This window comes from Myotis lucifugus, unplaced genomic scaffold, assembly GCF_000147115.1.
Source record: "Myotis lucifugus unplaced genomic scaffold, Myoluc2.0 scaffold_17, whole genome shotgun sequence".
Taxonomy (NCBI): Eukaryota; Metazoa; Chordata; class Mammalia; order Chiroptera; family Vespertilionidae; genus Myotis; species Myotis lucifugus.
In genome coordinates, this window is record NW_005871065.1 from 1,095,730 (window position 1) to 1,114,288 (window position 18,559).

At 43.0% G+C, this 18,559-nt stretch overlaps 1 protein-coding gene across 8 annotated transcripts in view; it reads right to left on the reverse strand.

The window, feature by feature from the left end:
* Positions 1-9,852: 9,852 nt before the first annotated feature.
* SYBU (syntabulin) overlaps positions 9,853-18,559 on the reverse strand; it is a 99,240-nt gene continuing 90,533 nt past the window's right edge. For 6 of the 8 annotated variants that reach the window (XM_023750921.1, XM_023750919.1, XM_014452659.2 and 3 more), the window contains 3 exons: positions 15,268-15,471; positions 13,802-13,951; positions 9,863-11,689 (listed from right to left, as the gene is read on the reverse strand). In XM_023750921.1, the coding sequence (XP_023606689.1) occupies positions 10,588-11,689; positions 13,802-13,951; positions 15,268-15,383 (1,368 nt within the window). In that variant the 5' untranslated portion in view covers positions 15,384-15,471 and the 3' untranslated portion in view covers positions 9,863-10,587. Of the gene's footprint in view, positions 11,690-13,801; positions 13,952-15,267; positions 15,472-17,804; positions 17,885-18,559 lie in introns of those variants that run through there. The other 2 variants (XM_023750915.1, XM_023750914.1) reach the window with 2 other exon arrangements.

Below are 18,559 nucleotides of genomic sequence, written 5' to 3' on the forward strand. Positions count from 1 at the left end.
TCCCAATAATTTTTTTCTCCACAATTAAAAGACATTCAGCCTGATTTTCTAGGGCTTTTAGAATTTTTAAAGGTTTATACTTTCTTAAAAGTTATTGCCCAAAATTAACATTTAGTGGATTTTTAAAATGTCATACCCCATAGGCCAAATATTGCTAATATATTTGAATTAAAATGATATTTCATAATAAAATGACAAACTATACAATGAGGGCTCTCTAAATCCTTGGACTAATCTTCCAGAGTAAATGTGACTGGAATCAGCTGAAATTTAACTTTGGCAAAAAGCTGCTTTTTATAGCCCCAAAGCACATTTTCAGATATGTTTATTAGAGAGTTTTTGCCAATAAACTTCCAACTAAATAGAATTAGATTCAAAATTTTAATAACATATAAATGTACATTTCCATTATTTGTATTTATTTTTGGTTATGGGAATTCAATGTGATTTTCTAAATTTGGGGTTCATAAAGGATAAACCTTCCCATAATACAATAAATTTACTGCTTTTCCCTAATACTTGACAAGTATCAAAGTCTGCTTTAGTCATGATTTTCGTGTGTGTGAGATTTTGGTTCTTGTTTATTTAGAAATAAAGACTGTTTAGGAATTATAGTTTGTATAATTAGGAAGAGATTTTTCTCGTGGAAAGAATAACAGTTCTGGACATATTTTTTCACTTCTGTTGGTATGTAAATTAAATTCCTGTATCAAACTGGTTATATTGTCCCAAAAGAAGTCATGGATCTAAAAACATATGATAAACATTCCATGGTAGCAAACTGGCTCTTTAGCTTCTAAGTTTATGGTTTCTGTTTTTGTTAATTTTCATAAGAAATACCAGTTTTAGAAGCTTATTAGAAGTAAAAAAGAAATACTAACAGGCATAGATAGGATAAGTGAAGTGCTACCCATTGTCTGAATTGAGTATTTCATGTACTGAGGTAACAAGTAATCAAAGTCATGTGAAACTTACGTTTTTTTATATATTCATTCATGGTTTCTAGCTATTTTCAATTATTAAGCTTTAGCTAGGGATACCCACTAGTTGACTTAGCTCTTTTTAAGTAACATGTTTGAGTGGACATTTTATTTCTTTATTATTTTTTAAAATTTATCTTTATTGTTGAAAGTATTACAGCTGTCCCCTCTCCTTTCCCCTTTGACCCCTCCACCCTGCACCCACCCCCCTCAGGCCTTCACCACACTATTGTCTATTTCCATGGGTTATACATATATGCATATAAATTCTTTGGTTAATCTCTCTCCACCCCTAACCCCTGCCTTCCCTCAGATTCGTCAGTCTGTGGACCTTTTATTTTATTTTTTTATTTTTATTTATTTATTTTTTTTGTGGACCTTTTAGAACTGACAATTAAGATTCAACATCTGAATTGCTCAGTTTTGGCATGTACTCACCTCTGGCCAGATCAGTGACTGCTCCTGGATGATTTTGGTGCTTGGGAAGAAGGTGGTAGCTATATAGAAACAGGCGTCTGGATGGAGTTTCCAAACACCACTCTGAACTACCACTGTAGTGTAAATCTAACCAACACCAATGTTATTTACTGAAGGGTTGGTCTGAACCAGATATAGCCAACACATTTTGTTTAGTCCTTGGGGATAACATACTGCCATGATTTTCATTCTTTAGCACCTTGTTCAAAGAAAATCTTTCATAAGATGTCTAAGCAAAGGCAACAGTTACCAAGGTGAGTGGTTCTGGCTGAAGCCAAATTGGGGGTGGGGGTAGGGAGCTCTAGGACCTATGGTTTGTTCAGGGGAAGGAGTTTCTCCCCACTCAGGCAGATGGGCGGGCTGCAGAAGATGATGGGTCTAGGCAGAGCTTATTTTAGTAGCTAATGACTTGTTCTTACCATTTACATAGATTTTTAAAATTTGAGTTGTTCTCTCCTAGTATGAAAGAGCTAGCTCTTTGTGTGTAATTCACTTTAATACAACCAAGGCTGTTCAAAGCTACAGCAACAGCTAATGACTCATATTCAACTGTTTGTTTTAAAATTTGCTTTCTATGTTTTATCTTCAGTGCTCCTTAGTCATGGCCATTGGGCATGCTCAGTAACTACAGTAAGTTTTGAGAGTAGTAAGATGCTTTTACACCAGAAGTCTCAATCTTCAGGGCTGGGAAGAGACACTGTTCTAGGAACCCCTCTTACAAAACCTCACAACAGATTTCTACCCTTGCAGGGCTGCTGCTGACACTGCTAATCCACAACAGGAGCTTTTACAGAGAAACCGAAGTGTGTGGCCTACCCGAGATCATGTCAGCCATGGCTATTTACGCAAGTACTTTGCCGATACATTGATCTGATCACACCAATTTGAGAGCTTCTCAGAGTTCTCAGAGCTGCTGCAAAGAAGGTACGTTGTTAAATTGCCTGAGTTTGGAAATCATTCCATGGATATAGTTTTAAGGATTAACTGAGACTGTAAGTGGCACATATATAAGTGCTCAACAAATGGTAGTTGTTATGAGGCCCTGTCCACACTTCTTTATGAGATCCTCTACACACTTTTCCAAATACTGGCTGTGCACTGATATAGCAGTCCCTTAATTTATATATAGAGAGTAGGAGAAGTTGCAATATTAATTTTTACCTAACCGTAAGTTGTTCTGCAAGTTTAATAAGAGAGAACATTTATCATGTGCTCAGCACTGTCTGAGAGTCTTTATGTCAATGATTCCTTGCACTCTGGTGAGGTAGACATCCCCATTTCACATGTAAGGAAACCAAACTTTAGAAGGGCAGCATTGCATGAATGGAAAGGAAAATAGCCAGCTTGGAGAGCAGGTTGTGGTAGTGGTCAATTAGCACTCTTCACTTCAAACTGAGCTGCCAAAGAGCCTTTAGAATTTCCTCTTTAATTTTAAAGAACTCTGTGAAGATGATGTTACAAATTACAGTAGATAATACCCATTTGTGTTTTCTAAGATTTAATGAATATGAAAGAAATTAGCTTGGCTTCTATTTTCATGTAAATAACTATATTTAAATATCAATGCCATGTAATTATGTATTTCCAGGTTGCTTGGTCAGATATTATAATTAAAGCAAAATGAGATGTGGTTTATATTCACACATTTGGGTGGGCCAATTAGCTCACTTGATTGGGTCATAATTCTAATGAGGCCAATGGCACAGGTTTCATGCATGTGAAGAACAGTACTGTACCCAGGACCTTCATGCTACAAACTGTGTCCCTGACCTTGTCCAGTCGTCTTTTTAACATGTATCTTCAGGATCTGGTTCAGAGAGTGATTGGCACAGAAAAATATCATCCTCATGCATAGAAACTTCAAAGGATGTCCTCTGAATCCATGGTTTGCTGAGAGAAATTGTTATGGTTTCTTATTCTCAGGTCAGTTTTGCCTCATTATAATATATTAACTTCTTCCTATATTGGTTTCATTTGTTAAAATATTCAAACCTTAATTTGAATCCTTAATTTTTATAGCATTGCAGTTTCCAAACCTGTTGACTATTGCTGAATAAAATAAGTGTATACCTATATTATGGAGAAAAATGACATCATCATTAGATATGTTGGCCCCTGAAATAAATTTTTTAAAAATTTTTATTTATTGATTCTTAGAGAGAGGAAGGGGAAGAGAGAGACAGAGACATTGATTTGTTGTTCCACTTATTTATGCATTCACTGGTTATATGTTGTATGTTCCCTGACCAGAGATGGAACTAGAAACCTTGGTGTATCTATATGACGTTCTAACCAACTGAGCGACCTGGCCAGGGCCTGAAATAATTTTTTTTTAAATTAGCTCAGTATTTATGGTAGTGGTAAGTAAAGTAAGATATACATAAGGATATAGATATATTTCTCTTGCCCCATTTAAGTTTAAAGTGCACAAGTGCTTTTTATTTCTTCTTGAAGCTCTGTGGTACATCTGAACCTCACAATTGCCTGTCTGTCTTAGTCAGAAGGAACCCTTCCAGAATCAGCTTGTACATGGTGATCCTTCTAAAACCTTTTTCCATGTACTGCTTTCAGTGGGAGATGGGAACATTATTAAGACTGCTTTCGTTTTTTCATTTTCTTTCTACAACAAACAAGCTAAAAATAATGTGCTGGTTCAGAAGAATTAAAGGTCAATTTAAAATGCCAGCACCTATTGTTTGCTCCAGAAAGCGACGCTGGCAAACCATTTCAGACACTGTGAGCTGTTTGATTGCAAGGGAGGGAGGGAGGGCCTTACTGTACCATCAAATTAGAGAAATATTGCAGTTGTTAATAGTTTTCATGTTCCAGTCCATTACAGCTCTAGTCTAGTTGGGCAAACATTTAATTTGTCAGTTATTCAAATAGCTTTGATCAGAAATGACACATACAGGGAGCCAGAGTGAAAATATCCCTGAAGGTGGGTCTGATAAGATCAAGGGGAGGAACTCCAGGGTCTCCCGGGAGATGCCTTTCACAGCATTCTCTAGGGGAGCCCGGGTGTGGGTTTTGCCTCATCATTTTACTTCACCATAATCCCAGATGTTATGTGGCCTCTACTTGGAGTGATAGGTCCTCCTCACAGTCAAGCCCACAGAGCACTGGCCAACGAAGTGCTGGGAGAAAAGGTTAGAAAACATCTCCACTAAGCATTCATTTGCATAGGACAGTGGAGGGTTGAGTCCTTTGGCATTACCCAGAGTACTGTTTATTCCAGCGATTTTCAATCTTTTTCACCTCATGGCACACATAAACTAATTACTAAAATTCTGCAGCACACCAAAAAATGTATTTTTTGCTAATCTGACAAAAAAAAAAGGTGTAATTTTCATGCATTCACACTGGACAGCTATTGTTGTGTTGGCTGTTATCATTGTTTTATTTGACAATCTAAGGAAAAAGAGGTCAGTGCCCCTGACTAAATAGTCCAGTATTGCATGTTTTAAAAATTCCTGAGGCACACTGGTTGAAATTGCTGGTCTATTTCAATGAACCAAGGGTTACAACCCAGGGGATCTTACATGAAATGGCAGTTGTTTTTTAAAAATCCTCACCCAAGGATATGTTTTAAAAAAATCTATTTTCAGTTCTAGCCGGTTTGACTCAATGGATAGATCATCGGCCTGTGGACTGAAGAGTCCCAAGTTGGATTTTGGTCAAGGGCACATGCCCTGGTTGCATGCTCGATCCCCAGTAGGGGGCATGCAGGAAGCAGCCAATGAATGATTCTCTCATCATTGATGTTTCTATTCTCTTTTTCCCTCTCCCTTTCTCTCTGAATTCAATACAAATATTTTTTTTTATTTTTTTTAGAGAGAGAGGAAGGGAGAGAGAAACATTGATTGTCCCTACAGGGGATTGAACCTGCAACCTAGGTATATGCCCTGACTGGGAATCAAACCTGCAACCTTTTAGTGTATAGGATGATGCTCCAGCCAACTGAGCCACCCGGCTGGGCTGAACTGGCAGTTTTCAAAGAACTGGTTTTCAAGCTGTTCTCAGAGGTGACACTGAAACCACCATAGAGGATGAGAAGGAAGTACGGGCAGGGCTCCAGGCCATAAAACTTCACTTTTATGTGTTTTATGTATTGGAGATTTGTTTAATGTTGAGTACATTTTTTAAAGAGATAGAATTTTTACAAAATTTAAAAACTACTGAAATATTCCAATCTTTTAACACAAACTCTTCTGAGTAGCAGTTAGACCTCTTCTGAATTTGAAATTCAGTAGAATCATTGTTATAACCATTAGTTATCACGATCATTGTGAGTGGGGGTGAGGTGGGAATCAGTAGTCACAGCCCAGCATCTCTTCCAGGGGTTTAAACATAATGACTTGACATAATTTTTTTTAATTCTATTTGGACTTTCTAATTGTTTTTCTTTGCAACAACTGGGAATTTGTTGACGTTCTTTCAAGCCTTCGTTGCTATATACTGCTATGTTTAATTGCCTAGGTTACTGCTTCCTTGTATACATGTTGCCTGGTAAGACTGGAAGTAAGTGAATTTTGTAAAAGTGCTCACGGAGCCAAAATAGAAGTCAGAAACTACCCCAAGACTTTTAAAATGAAAAAATCCTCAAAAGAAAAACACATCAGACCCAACCAGTACTTAGGGCCTGTGATAAATGCAAATCACAGACTTCCTTTTTCTCCTGCCCAAATGTCAGAAACGCTTGGCATCTGAGTACATTGCATTTCCCCTCCCTTTCTGAACAGCTCAACTTGGAAAGGTCAACATATCCCTTTGGGGAAAAATCTTTTCTTATAAATTGGAATGTTTGCACACATAACTGTCGGGAATGTTTAACATTTGCTTTGATGGGACAGCAATGTGTTCAGTAGAGAGGATTTGTTCTTTTTTTCCGTTTTCCTGCCTGTTTGTGCATCACAGGCATCCGAATTACGGGAAGCAACTCAGAGGCACTTCTTTCTATGGGATCAGATCATCCTGTCCACAAACGCAGCCAACGCCTAGGGCTGTGGAAAGGCAAGCTGTGCTGCATCTTGTATTTACTCCAGGGGACTCACTTGTGAAAGAACGTTCTGAATGAAAGCAGTAATTTTCCACAGACTATACATACTGAAACCTTGGAGAAGGGTGGAGGTGGCAGGGGAGAAACAGAAAAACAGAGTAACTGCTGGGGTGGGGGTGGGGAAGGAAAGCACAGTAGCTGCTCCAGGACCTCGGATTTTATCTGCACAATTTGTCTCGGTGTGGATAGAATATGTAGTTAACTTTGAACCATTTGGTTTACAGAAGGATGCAGGTCATTAAGACAACAAAACAATTTGCTCTTCATGATCTGCTGCCTCCAATTTGATAATCAACATAAATATTTGTGGTTCATGGAGAATTCTTTACCAGAGCCCGTCTTTCCATCCATCTTGATTTGATAAAGAACAGTGCTGTATTTGTGTGGTTATAATCATTTCTGTAGCAACAAGTGGACACTAAAATCACCCTTATAATTTTTCTTAAAGTAAAAATGGGTGGATTTAGCAATGACTAAAAATAAACACAAGGAGGGACTGTAAGGAAGATAACAGCATCTAGGTATTGGTTTGGGCTGGACTACAGGAAGGGACCTGAGTCAGCACGGCTCATTATTTTGGGACAGTTCCGGTTATTCACCTCCCAAAATAGTTTCCATTCCATTTCAGCCAAGTCTCTGTACGGCTGTGTGCTGAGTGCCCATGTGTGTTCCAATGGGAGCAATGGCCTTTCCGAGACAAACCATCACCCACATGCACGTCCTTGTGCCCTCCATCCTATTCCTTCTCATGTTCTCAAGGGCTCCCCCCCTTCAGCTGATCCTCTCTCCTAGGTCATCAATTTCTTTCTCTTCTTTGGCTCAGTCACAAAGTGTATAAATGTGCTCTAGCTCCTTCCAATATTGAAAACTAAAACAAACCCCTGTATCCATGTGCCCTTGTAACCATCACCTACTTATTTATACCCTTTCAGTAAAAACTTAGCCTAAAAAAAAAAATTAGCTGCATGCATCAATTTCTACTTTCTCTCTTCTAGTCACTCTCCAGCCCACTTCAATCTGGCTTCCATGCCCATTTATCCAAAGAAATGATCTTGACAGTCACTAAGACTTCGTGGTCAAAGCCAGTGGACATGTATATGTTCTCACGTTACTCAGGTAGGATTTCAACACAGTTGACTGGTCCACTCTTGAATCACTCTCCCTTCTGGTTTTCATAATAATACATGCACTAGTTTCCCTATTGTTGAGGCAAACAATTGCTGCCTTTTATCAGGCTGTTTTGTTGGGTCTTCATCCTCTATCTCAATGTGGAAGTGCCCCAGACTCAGTCTTTGGCCTTCTTCTTTATACTCTCCCTGGATGATTTCATCCATCCCATGGTTTTAAATAGTAAATAAAGGCCGAAGAACCCCAATTTTATAGCTCTAGCCCTGACAACTCCCATGATTTTCACATTCATATAAATATGCAATTACTCACTTGACATTTCCACACAGGTGTTTAATAGACATCTCAAATTTATTTTCCCAAACTTGTTTTTCTCGACCTCTTTATACTTTCAGTAAATGGCACCACCATTAACACAGGTGCTCAAATTAAAAACCTGAGAATCATCCATCCTTAATTTCTCTCTTCCTTAAACCCTACCTCACCCCCTAAACCCTACCTCACCCCCTCCCTACATCTAATCTATCAGCAAATCACAACAGTTCTATCTTCAAAGCTGTATCTTCAGTTATTCAACATAATCTCTATATCCACCTCCAAATTGTCATAATTACTCACCTGGACTATTTACAATAGATCTCTAAATGGTCTCCCTGCTTCTGCTGCTCCTGCCTGCTTACAGTGCAGCCAGAGAGAAGAGGGGTATAGAGAAAAAAGGGGAGAGGAGCCAGCGGGGGGGGGGGGGGGGAGAAGGGGAGAAAGAAACCAGATTATATTATTGTTCTCTTTAAAGTCCATTAATATTTCTCATTGCACTGGGAATAAATTCAACCCAACCCTACCATGATTTGCAAGGCACCATATGAACTAGCTTCTTGTGCACTTCTCCAAACCTCCTCTTCTCCTTCCCTCTGCTCTAGCCACTGGGCTCTTTGAAGCCCCTATAAAATGTTGAGCCCTTTTCTACTCTTGGCCTTTGCATTTGTTCTTTTTGCAACATTTTATTTGCCATATTTTTATGTGACAGGCTCTTTTTCACCCATCAGCGCTAATGTTTCCTTTCCTTCACCTTGTTTATTTCCTTGGAAGCACTTACCGCTATTTAAAATGATCTTGCTGACATATTTTATGTCTTTCACAGGCAGAATCTAAGACCTCTCAGGGAAGAAACAGTATCCTCCACCACTGAAGACCAAGCCAGTAAAGTGCCTAGCATGTGAGCACCCAATAAGAATTTGTTGGATAAATTATTTCATTTAACAGCTATTGCTAGAATCCCTACTGTTAAGTCGATGCTGAGAGGAACCAGGCTGAATGAAGTTAAAAAGCAAAATTTATAAATTTATTGTTACATCTGTGAACAGAAGGGCTGAGACAAGAATGTAATAAAATTTCTTAAACACTCATGTCTCTTGACCTGGCTCCTGTCGGCGTGGACCTAACACCTACTATGTGCCATATACTGTTTGACATAATTTATGAACAAAACAGAACACAGATTCCTGCCCTCAGAGAGTTAATATTTTATTGGGGGATGGGCAATAACCAAGGCATAGTAGATAAAAAATATAGCATTAAAGGTAAAAATTTCTACATGGAAGAAGAGTTTCTGAATGAAAGTTAGGATATTCTCCAGGTCGCTTCCCTTTGTGTGGTAAAGTGGAAAGGTATTTGCTTTGCTGACCCTTGAAATCTTGGCTTCAAAGATGAATTACGACATTCTGAGCACGTCTTTGAGGCTCAGCTCCCTCCTCTGTAAAATCGAGTAATACCCACTTCCCAAGATTGATGTGAAGAAATGAATACAGATCAAATACTATCTCATCCTTCCCCAGCCACCTACCCTCACCCTATTATTCCAAGGGGAGGAGGGTGTATGGTCCTAGCATATTCTCCCTCTCTGCACCCTTAACATGCCTGGGAAAAAATCAACACAACTTTCCTGAAAATAGTCAACATATCCTTTCTGAATAAATATGTGGAAAAACAAGTGTATGGGGAATTTAAAAACAAACCAACCACCAAAGCTACTTTTACTCAGAAACAATGTTGTTTTTTTTAAAAAAGGATAGGAAATCCTCACCTTTTATAATTATGTTTCCTCTTTCTAATTTCTTAAATTAATCCTATTTTTACAGACCACTATTGATAACTGTGGAAGGATCTGCTACTCATTTAATCTTTATCTATTAAAATAAAACTGCAGAGATCATCATTTTATGGAGGATAAAACATTTATTTAACTGGAAACACTAATCTTTATTTTCATCATGCCGAAGTGTCTGGTTACAAACCATTTCCAATAAAACACTATATATAAGAAGCAAAAAATAAGTTAATACACTGTAAACTTACAGACAGTTTCATCAATTAACAGATTTAAGAACAAACAAGCCATTTTTAGACTTTGGAGCTACATTTAGTAGAAAACGGCAAACACTCAAACCTTATCAACCCCAATGAAGACACTAAAGGATTAGTCAAGACTTCTTCAAACCAAGGGCGCAAATACATGTTCATTTTTGGTTACAGTCCCCTGCTATGCACAAGACCATCAGGAATGCTGGAACAATCACACATTGGAAAACAGCACGAAGCAAAGCAAGGAGATCGCATGCCGGCAGGACAGAAGCTGTCTGGAAAGTGCAAACTTTGCATTTTCTCTTCCTGAACCACCAGGGTAAGAACGGGCACCGCTGACGACACGCAGGGTCACGAGCATGCTTTCGACACCACACGGGTGGGGCTTTTGACTTGAACCAGGTCTCCATGCCTTTGAAGATACCTCCGGGCCTCCACAGGGAACAGGCTCCCACTAAACATAGTGCAAATCAAATACCGAGGAGCAACACGACAGAACAGAGACCGCCCTGGGTCGACCTGCTGCTTCTCCACCTGGCACCGCACCTCCTGGGACCCATTGGCACACGGAACCACCACTGCTCTCTAGGTCTGGACGTGGAAGGCGGTGCGGCGGAGCGAGTGCAGGGCAACCACGCAGCAGCCCCGGAGCAAGGCCCCGATGTTGTACACGGGATCCGTGCCCCCCCTCTGAGTACTGAACACCCACAGCACGGTGGGCACCACGGGGGCAGCCACGGCCAGGAGATCCACCAGGAAACTGCGGCTCCAGTACTGCCTCCCCACGGCCCCCGGGGCCCGCGGGATGATGCCGTCCAGCCTTTCTTCTGTGCAACCTGCAAAATCCAGCTCTCTCATGAGGCGATCTGCAGAAGCTTGCGCCTCCACCGTGGCGTCTGGGGTCTCCACGGGAGACAAAAGGATGGCTGAGTTTGGATTCTTTGGAGTTAAATCAACCATCAACGCGGAGATGGACTCCGGGAAGCTTTCTGTGGAATCAGCTGCGGACTCAGAAGGCGATGCTGAGCCCCAGGCACAGGGGTCCTGGAGCTGGAGCACGTACTGAATGAGCTCCGAGACCGCGGGGCTGTAGGGCACCACGTCGGTCTGCACAGCCCGCTCCACCACGACGCGGCCCACCTCCGGACCCACCTCCGTGGGGATGATCGCCAGGACCTTTGCCCCAGGGGTGCAATGCAGCAGCTCCAGGTCGCCAGCCTGGGTGGCGGTGGCCGTCGCCAGCTCATCCAACAAATCTGAGCCATCCACCATGCTGTCTCCCACCAGCAGCTCACTGTCCGCCCCTTCCTCTGTGACCTGCTCTTCCACGGACAGCCCATCTGCCGTCTGGCCAACAGGGGTGTCTCGGGGGAAGCTTTTCTCCGGGGAATCGCAGAAGTCCAGGCACAGCTCATCCCTCAGGGAGCCACTGTGCGCCAGCTCCATGCTCTGCAGGAGGGACTCCAGCTTCCTGTTCTGAATGTTGATGTCCACGAAGTATTTCTGAATGCCTTTGTCTTTATCGGCCAGGCTGCTCCTCATGGTCTCGATGACCTGTTTGAGCTGTTTGATCTCTTTCCTGGCCTCCTTGAGGGCCAACTGGGCCTCCACCCGGTGGCACTCTTCTTCAATCCAGTCTTCCCTCATCCGGGCCAGCTGGGACTTCAGCTCCACAATTTCTGTTTCCCTGCAGTGAGAAGAGGAACAGACCCAGGAGGCTGAGAAAAATGTCATCTCTGAGCCAGCTGACACACAGGCAAATGACCAAGCTCTTCCACTTGAAACACAGACTTAATTAAATCAGTTTTGACATTTTTTCTTTCCCAGGTTAATACCCATAAATAAGCCCACCCCCAACTGTAAAATAGCTAAAAATAATTCTAGAAACTAGAATCAGAATAAAAAACACTCCTATTGTTTTTTCCCCTCTTTTTGGAGCATCACTACATGTCAGACACTGCATTAAGTATTTTACAAGCATTATACCTTATTTAATACTTAATATTTGAGCCCGGCTGGCATGGCTCAGTGGTTGAACATCGACCTATGAACCAGGAGGTCATGGTTCGATTCCTGGTCAGGGCACATGCCCAAGTTGTGGTCTCTATCCCCAGTAGGGGGTGTGCAGGAGGCAGCCAATTGATGATTCTCTCTCATCATTGATGTTTCTATCTCTCTCCCTCTCTCTTCCTCTCTGCAATCAATAAAAATATATTTAAAAAGACCAACCTTAATATTTGAAAATTTATTATTAGAACATATTAGAGTCTCTCAGTTATCCATTTATATACCTACTAGAGGCCTGGTGTACAAAATTTGTGCATGGGTAGGGTCCCTAGGCCTGTCTGGCGATCAGGGCTGATCAGGCTTTCCTTCATTCTGTGCCACCTCCTGGTGGTCAGCGTAGGTCACAGTGAGCAATTGAACTTCCAGTCTCCCGTCAAACACCCAAGGGGACACTTTGCATATTAGCCTTTTATATATATAGGTAGTTTGTGGAAGGAAAGTCCATGTCACATTAAAAAATATATACATATTGTTATTGATTTCAGAGAGGAAGGGAGAGGGAGAGAGAGATAGAAACATCAATGATGAGAGAGAATCACTGATTGGCTGCCTCCTGCATGCCCCACAATGGGGATGGAGCCCACAACCCAGGCATGTGCTCTGATCGAGAATCGAACTGAGACCTCCCGATTCATAGGTTGATGCTTAACTACTGAGCCACTCCAGCTGGGCCCATTTCACTTTCAATCACCTATCTAAGAAGGCAGAATTTCATCATATTCCAATGATAATTTTTTAAAAAAAATTAAATCATAAAAGGATACATGTTGCAAGGACTTTGTGAAAAATTGATTATTCTATCTTCTCTTGGTAAGATGATATCAGATCCATCCTACACTGAAGAGAATCTAGCTATGTTTTTAGATCCCTTAAAGGACTCTACTTCAAGATCTCTGTTGAAAATTTCTTCCTTACATATAATGCCTTCCTATGTCCACATATTCTCAGGGATATGAAGACCTGGCAGTGAGGATCTTGACATATCTGAAGAGATGTTGTCAGTTTTGCTGCTTTAAGCTTAGGCTTGAATATTCTCCCTCCCATGACTGCTCAAACCCTCTCATGGTTTCCTCAACTCATACCCCAAAGACTTCCAGAAAATAGGGTCTGACTCCGGGCAACCTTACCCTGGGGTTCACAGCTACCCTGGTCGGAGCTCTGCTCATCCATCCTAAAATGTTCCAGGGGAAAACCATCAAGCAGAGAATCTCATCTGCTCCAACTATCAAAGGTCTCTTCTCTCCGAGATAAGATCTCTTAAGCATGGGCTGCTTTGTTTTGCTTTTTACCTCAACACTTGGCCAAGAATAATGAACCTCTTCCTTCAGCACAGAAATAGCTGGCAGGAATCACAGTGCACACAGCCATCCACTCTCAGAGAAATAAACAGAGCTTACTAGGGGCTCCCTGTGTGTGACCCATCGGGCTGGAAGTATGGATTGTTGCTCTGAGTGTTCCTGCCATTTAAAAATAGTCAGGCACACACCCAACTCCTCCTGTCAAAGCTGCTCACACCCAGAGCAGGTAGGCAGTCCCCTCTAACCAAGGAGGGTCCCCTGAACTCCTGAAACAGCCAAAGCTTCTGAGACTGAGTTATGAAATATGACAGAAATGAAATCACATTTCTTCTTTTCCACTTTTCTACAGTGTAGTTTCATATTTCATTTTATAGAAAAAAAAAACAACAACAACAACTGTCCTAAACCACCCTGTGCGAGGAACTGGGACTCACCTCTCGTGGAGTCGGCGCTCAGATTCCTTCAGCTTGGTCTTCAGGTGTCTCACCGTCACCTCTTTCTGCTGCAGAGGAGTCAAATACTGCTCTGGATTTGGGGGCTTCACCCCATGATTCTCACCGCAGGACATGTACCTTCCAGACCGCCTGAAACAGCCCAAGTATCGGAATGTTACCTTGAGTATAAAAAGGCCCAGTAAGCCACAGAAAAGAGCTTGAGAAGAAGTGGCGGCCGTGTGTTGAGATCTTAAACCTCAGTAACGTGTGACCTCACCATGAAAGGGGATGGCAATATACCTGCCAGTCTTAGTATGTTCAGTACATCATGGAATATCAGGGTAGTGTGTGGGGAGGGTGACGGGAGAGGGAGGATGTTCTATGGCTTCTGAATGATCTCAGACAAAATAATACACAATGGTCCGGGGCTTGCCTGCCAGTTCAGAGTAGCAGGCTGTTATGTTAAAGGACAATGAGTGAGGGCAGGCGGGAGGGAAGGAAGGGAGCGAGATGACCTAACTTTCCACACAATGTGCCCTTAAGATCCTGATTGTTATGCGTTGAATTCAAATTGTTCTGAAACCAGTCCCTGGAGTGAGTGTGCTGATTCGGTGGGCAGTTTCCTCCTTCTGACTGGAAGGGGCTGAGTGTGTTTGGTAAGAGAGGTGCCTGATGTTCTACCAACCACCCAGAGCTGGAATCCAGGCCCCTGCCAGGCTGTACGAGAGCTGACTGATGAGAACAGATGCCCAGAGGAAGGGGCTGAAGGAGGACGGCTGGCAGCTTCTCCCCTGACTCTGGACCCAGCCCAAGCCACTGCCCTTGCCCTGTTCCCCCTGAGCCTGCACTCCATCCAAGAGGGCCTGAGTCCAGCTCCCAGCCCTCTGTTCCTCCTGTCCTGGCCCTTTTGGATGTGCAGCTCCTTCTTTCTGCCTCCCCACCCCCATCCCTCAAGGACTAACTCATTCCTTGTTTGACCTTCAGATCTCATTTCAATTTCACTTTCTCAGCGATCCCTTCCGAGTGGGACCCCTGGGCACCTTTTACATACACATCTACTTGCAGAATAATCTTAATGAGTTGTTGTCATGAGATGAGTCAGGTCTTTCTTCTCCTCTGGGTGGTACACACAGGGCCCATCTCTGTTGCTCGCTGCTCTATTCCCAGCACGTCACACAGTACCTGGCACAACGTGGTACTCAACACATAACTGGTATCTCAATGAACACATGAGCGATTCCATTTTCCTCCCTACCCACTCACCACTTGGATTGCTGAAACTTAAGAGAGATTGTGGCTGGCGTTCTTTCTGCAGCAGCCCTTAAACAATGAGCTGAGTGTGGGAAAGAGAAGTGTCTTGTTGCAGAATAAGACAGCGGATCAAGAGTTGCGTAACTATTTTTAAAAGAAAACTTACCGCGTAGGACGAACAAGGAACCATGAATTGAAAGATGATCAGTACTCACCTCATGATTGGGCTACAGTCACTTCCTTTGTAGGAGCCAGAGTTGCTACTACTTGGGGAAGAAGGCGCATAGCTGGGATGGATGTTGACAGGGCTCAGCTGATTCCTGCACAGCATGGACAGAAGGTCCTTCTCGCGTGGGGACGGTGGGCTGTTGCCAGACTTGTGCGATGAAGCTCCATTACTCCGCCCGTGGGGACCTCGGCTGAGGGAAGAGCATGAAAAAAAATGTTAAAACCCTCGAGGCTATTGGTGGCCACCGCTAATGCTTTACTCCTTAGAGCTAGTTACTACTAAGGAAATCCAACTTATAGAGTTAGAAAGAGGCGATGTAATTATTGATGCAAACTGCCCTTATGAGCAGCCTTCTTCCCACCTGCCCGATACTTTCTTTCCTGGTGCCATTGGCACCGGCAACCTCTCCCTCTGCTGTTGTTTCAAATGGTTTCTGACCACAAAGCTTGTTTTGGATTCAACCCAGCAGCTTGCTCGGAACACAAACCATGTAAATATTGATTTGGTTTAGGTTCATTTTGGAGGCAGTTTTAAAGATGTGGTGTTTGTTCCAGGACACCTGTTTCAGGTTCAGGTGGGGTCAGACGATTGGGTTGGCTCATTTGGAGAATGGGGAAGTAGGGGACTGTCCATAAAGAAGGAGAAAATAGAACAATAAACATAGCCCACATACATGTATCAGGTCTATAATTTTAACCACTTATTGTTTCCCCTTCTCTTTCCATCCCCAATAACTTAGCATAACCTTTATCATTTAACTGCTGAAATGTTGTAACAGCCCCCTCTTCGCTCCCTGGCCTCTTGTCTTGACCCCTCGGCAAGGAGGCTGGCCCTGCAGCTGGAGTGGCCTTTCCAAAATGGAATTTGAATATCACTGCCCTCCCCAAGCCATTCACTGGCTCCCCCGCCTCCAGAATAAAGGCCGAACTCCTTAGCATGTCCGTAAGGTCCAATCCCGCCACCCTGTCCCACCCATCCTCTGCCACGCCCCGCTCCGCCCTCTATCCCAGCATTCCGAAGGACTTACAGTTTCCTGACAATCCACGCTCCCCAACACCTTTATATTTTTAAGCTTCTAATGTTCTCTGCCTAGAATATTCTCCTTCTGCTCCCTACCCTAAGCCTCTGGGGTACCTCCTACTTCGAAACTGATGGGCACCTACTCCAAGCAGCCTTCTCTGGATTCTTCCTTCCCAAGGTTGGTGTAGGTGCCATTCCTTGTTGCTCCCTAATACTCTGTGCAAACTTCCAACGTGAAACGAACCACAATGCATCACAACTCCAACCCTCCTTTCCCGGAGACGAGGGCATGCTGTGGGCAGAAACACAGCCTGGCCTTTCCTATCCCTGCTGCTGCCTGGCACACACTAGGTGCTCCCTGGATGACTGGTAACTGAATACACTGGGTTTACGTCCTGGCACTGCCACGTAGTAGGAACTTAACCTATGGGGATATATGATAACTTCTCCTGTCTTCCTGTCTTTGAAAAATCAAAGAACGCATGTGAGGGCTTTTGGTAAACTGTTCAGGGCAATTCAACTATAGGGTGTCAGTAGAGAAGAAACTTGTTTCCACTTCCCTGTTAATCTGGTTCCAGGGAAGCATTTTGAAAAGAGTGTTGGAACAGGAGGACACAGAGCAGTCAGTCCTGCTTTCTGACGATCCCCCACTTGCCATTTTAATTACCGCCGTGTCCAACCGACACATCTCAATGAGAAACGTGTGTGAACGGGAATGTGAGCGTGCACGTGGGTGCACTTGGCTCCCAACCCACAATTATTTAAAATCAAACACAATGTCAACTAGCTGTCAACCCATAAATCACACACAAAGGAGACATCGCCAAGTTGGAAAGTTAAAAGGTTCTTTCCTTTTGAAATCATGCAAATGGACTCGGTCTCCTCTTCCTGAAAAGGGGGCGCTTTATAGAGAACAGATGGGCTGATGGCTTTGTGACAAACCAACTTGAGCAGCCTGGGGGTGGGAGGGCCTCGGGAGTAGCTGCAGAGAACATGCCCCCTGGCTTGGATTTGCTTCTTCATACGTCCCTTCCAGGCCTGGCACCAACTGGCCTGACTGCTTCTTACTGTGGCTGTGAGGCGTTTGGAGGATTAGCCATTACAAGTCAGGGCAGACAGGAAGGAACTATCCCTAATTGTGACCTGGGGAATCCTCTTGAGTCAACCTTCACCACGGACCTCCTGTGACTCCAGCCCTGTTCCCGGTGCTTTATGAACAGTTTCATGTAACTGACCGTCATGCTGGACATAAAGCTGGTACAGAGGTGATCTCCCTTGTGTGTTCAGTAAAATACTCCGTGAAGTACTCAGCAAGTAACTGAGGCTCAGAGAGAGAAAAAAACAAACAAACAAAAAAACTGGCCCAAGAACACAGAGCTGAATGGGGAATGAAATCCAGGTCTTTTCACGCTACAGAAATGCCTCCTACTTTACCCAAGTGGAATATACTGTTTTGAGCTGTAAACAGGTACATTAGGGACTGGCTATGTATGTGGTTATTACCTGAAGAATTTGCCACTGCCTTCTTCAGTGTAGTATGTGACTAACACACACATTCAATTAGATGAGGGTTTTGTAAGAACTCATCTGCTCTACAGACGAAAGCAAAAACTCTTAAGCTATTAAACATGACTTCAAATATATTCACATGCATTTCAGGAAATGAATGACTAGACTGTAACAGCTAACTTTTTTTTTAAGAGAAAGTACATACTTAAAAATGTACTTCTGTTCCTTACATTTAGTTTAATCCAAAGTCATCATGGATGATGATAAAACATTTAGAAGGAGAAGCAGGGATTCCATATTGGTTGTGGCTGTGAACAGGCAAAACCAATGCTACCCTCCTCAGCCCACCTAACCTCCCTGGTTTGGTGAACAAGAATGAAGTCCACAGGGGAGAGATAGAACTCTGCTGACCCCACCCCAGGCCTGCAAACATGAGTAGGAAAAATGGAAAGTGAGAGACAGGGAGACGTGAAGATGGAAACCTCAGGAGGGGCGCGGGTGAATTTCTATTCCCCAGCTTTGTCCTTTCCTTCAGGTAACATTCTTATTAATACCGTCATCACCATCATCATCACCATGATCACTGTTATGGGCTGAATTGTGTGTGTCCCCGAATCCATAGGTTGAGGCCCTAACCACCAGTACCTAAGAATGTGACCATGTTTGAAAATGGCTTTTAAAATGAAATGAAGCCCTAACCAGTTTGGCTCAGTGGACAGAGCGTCGGCCTACGGACTGAAAGGTCCCAG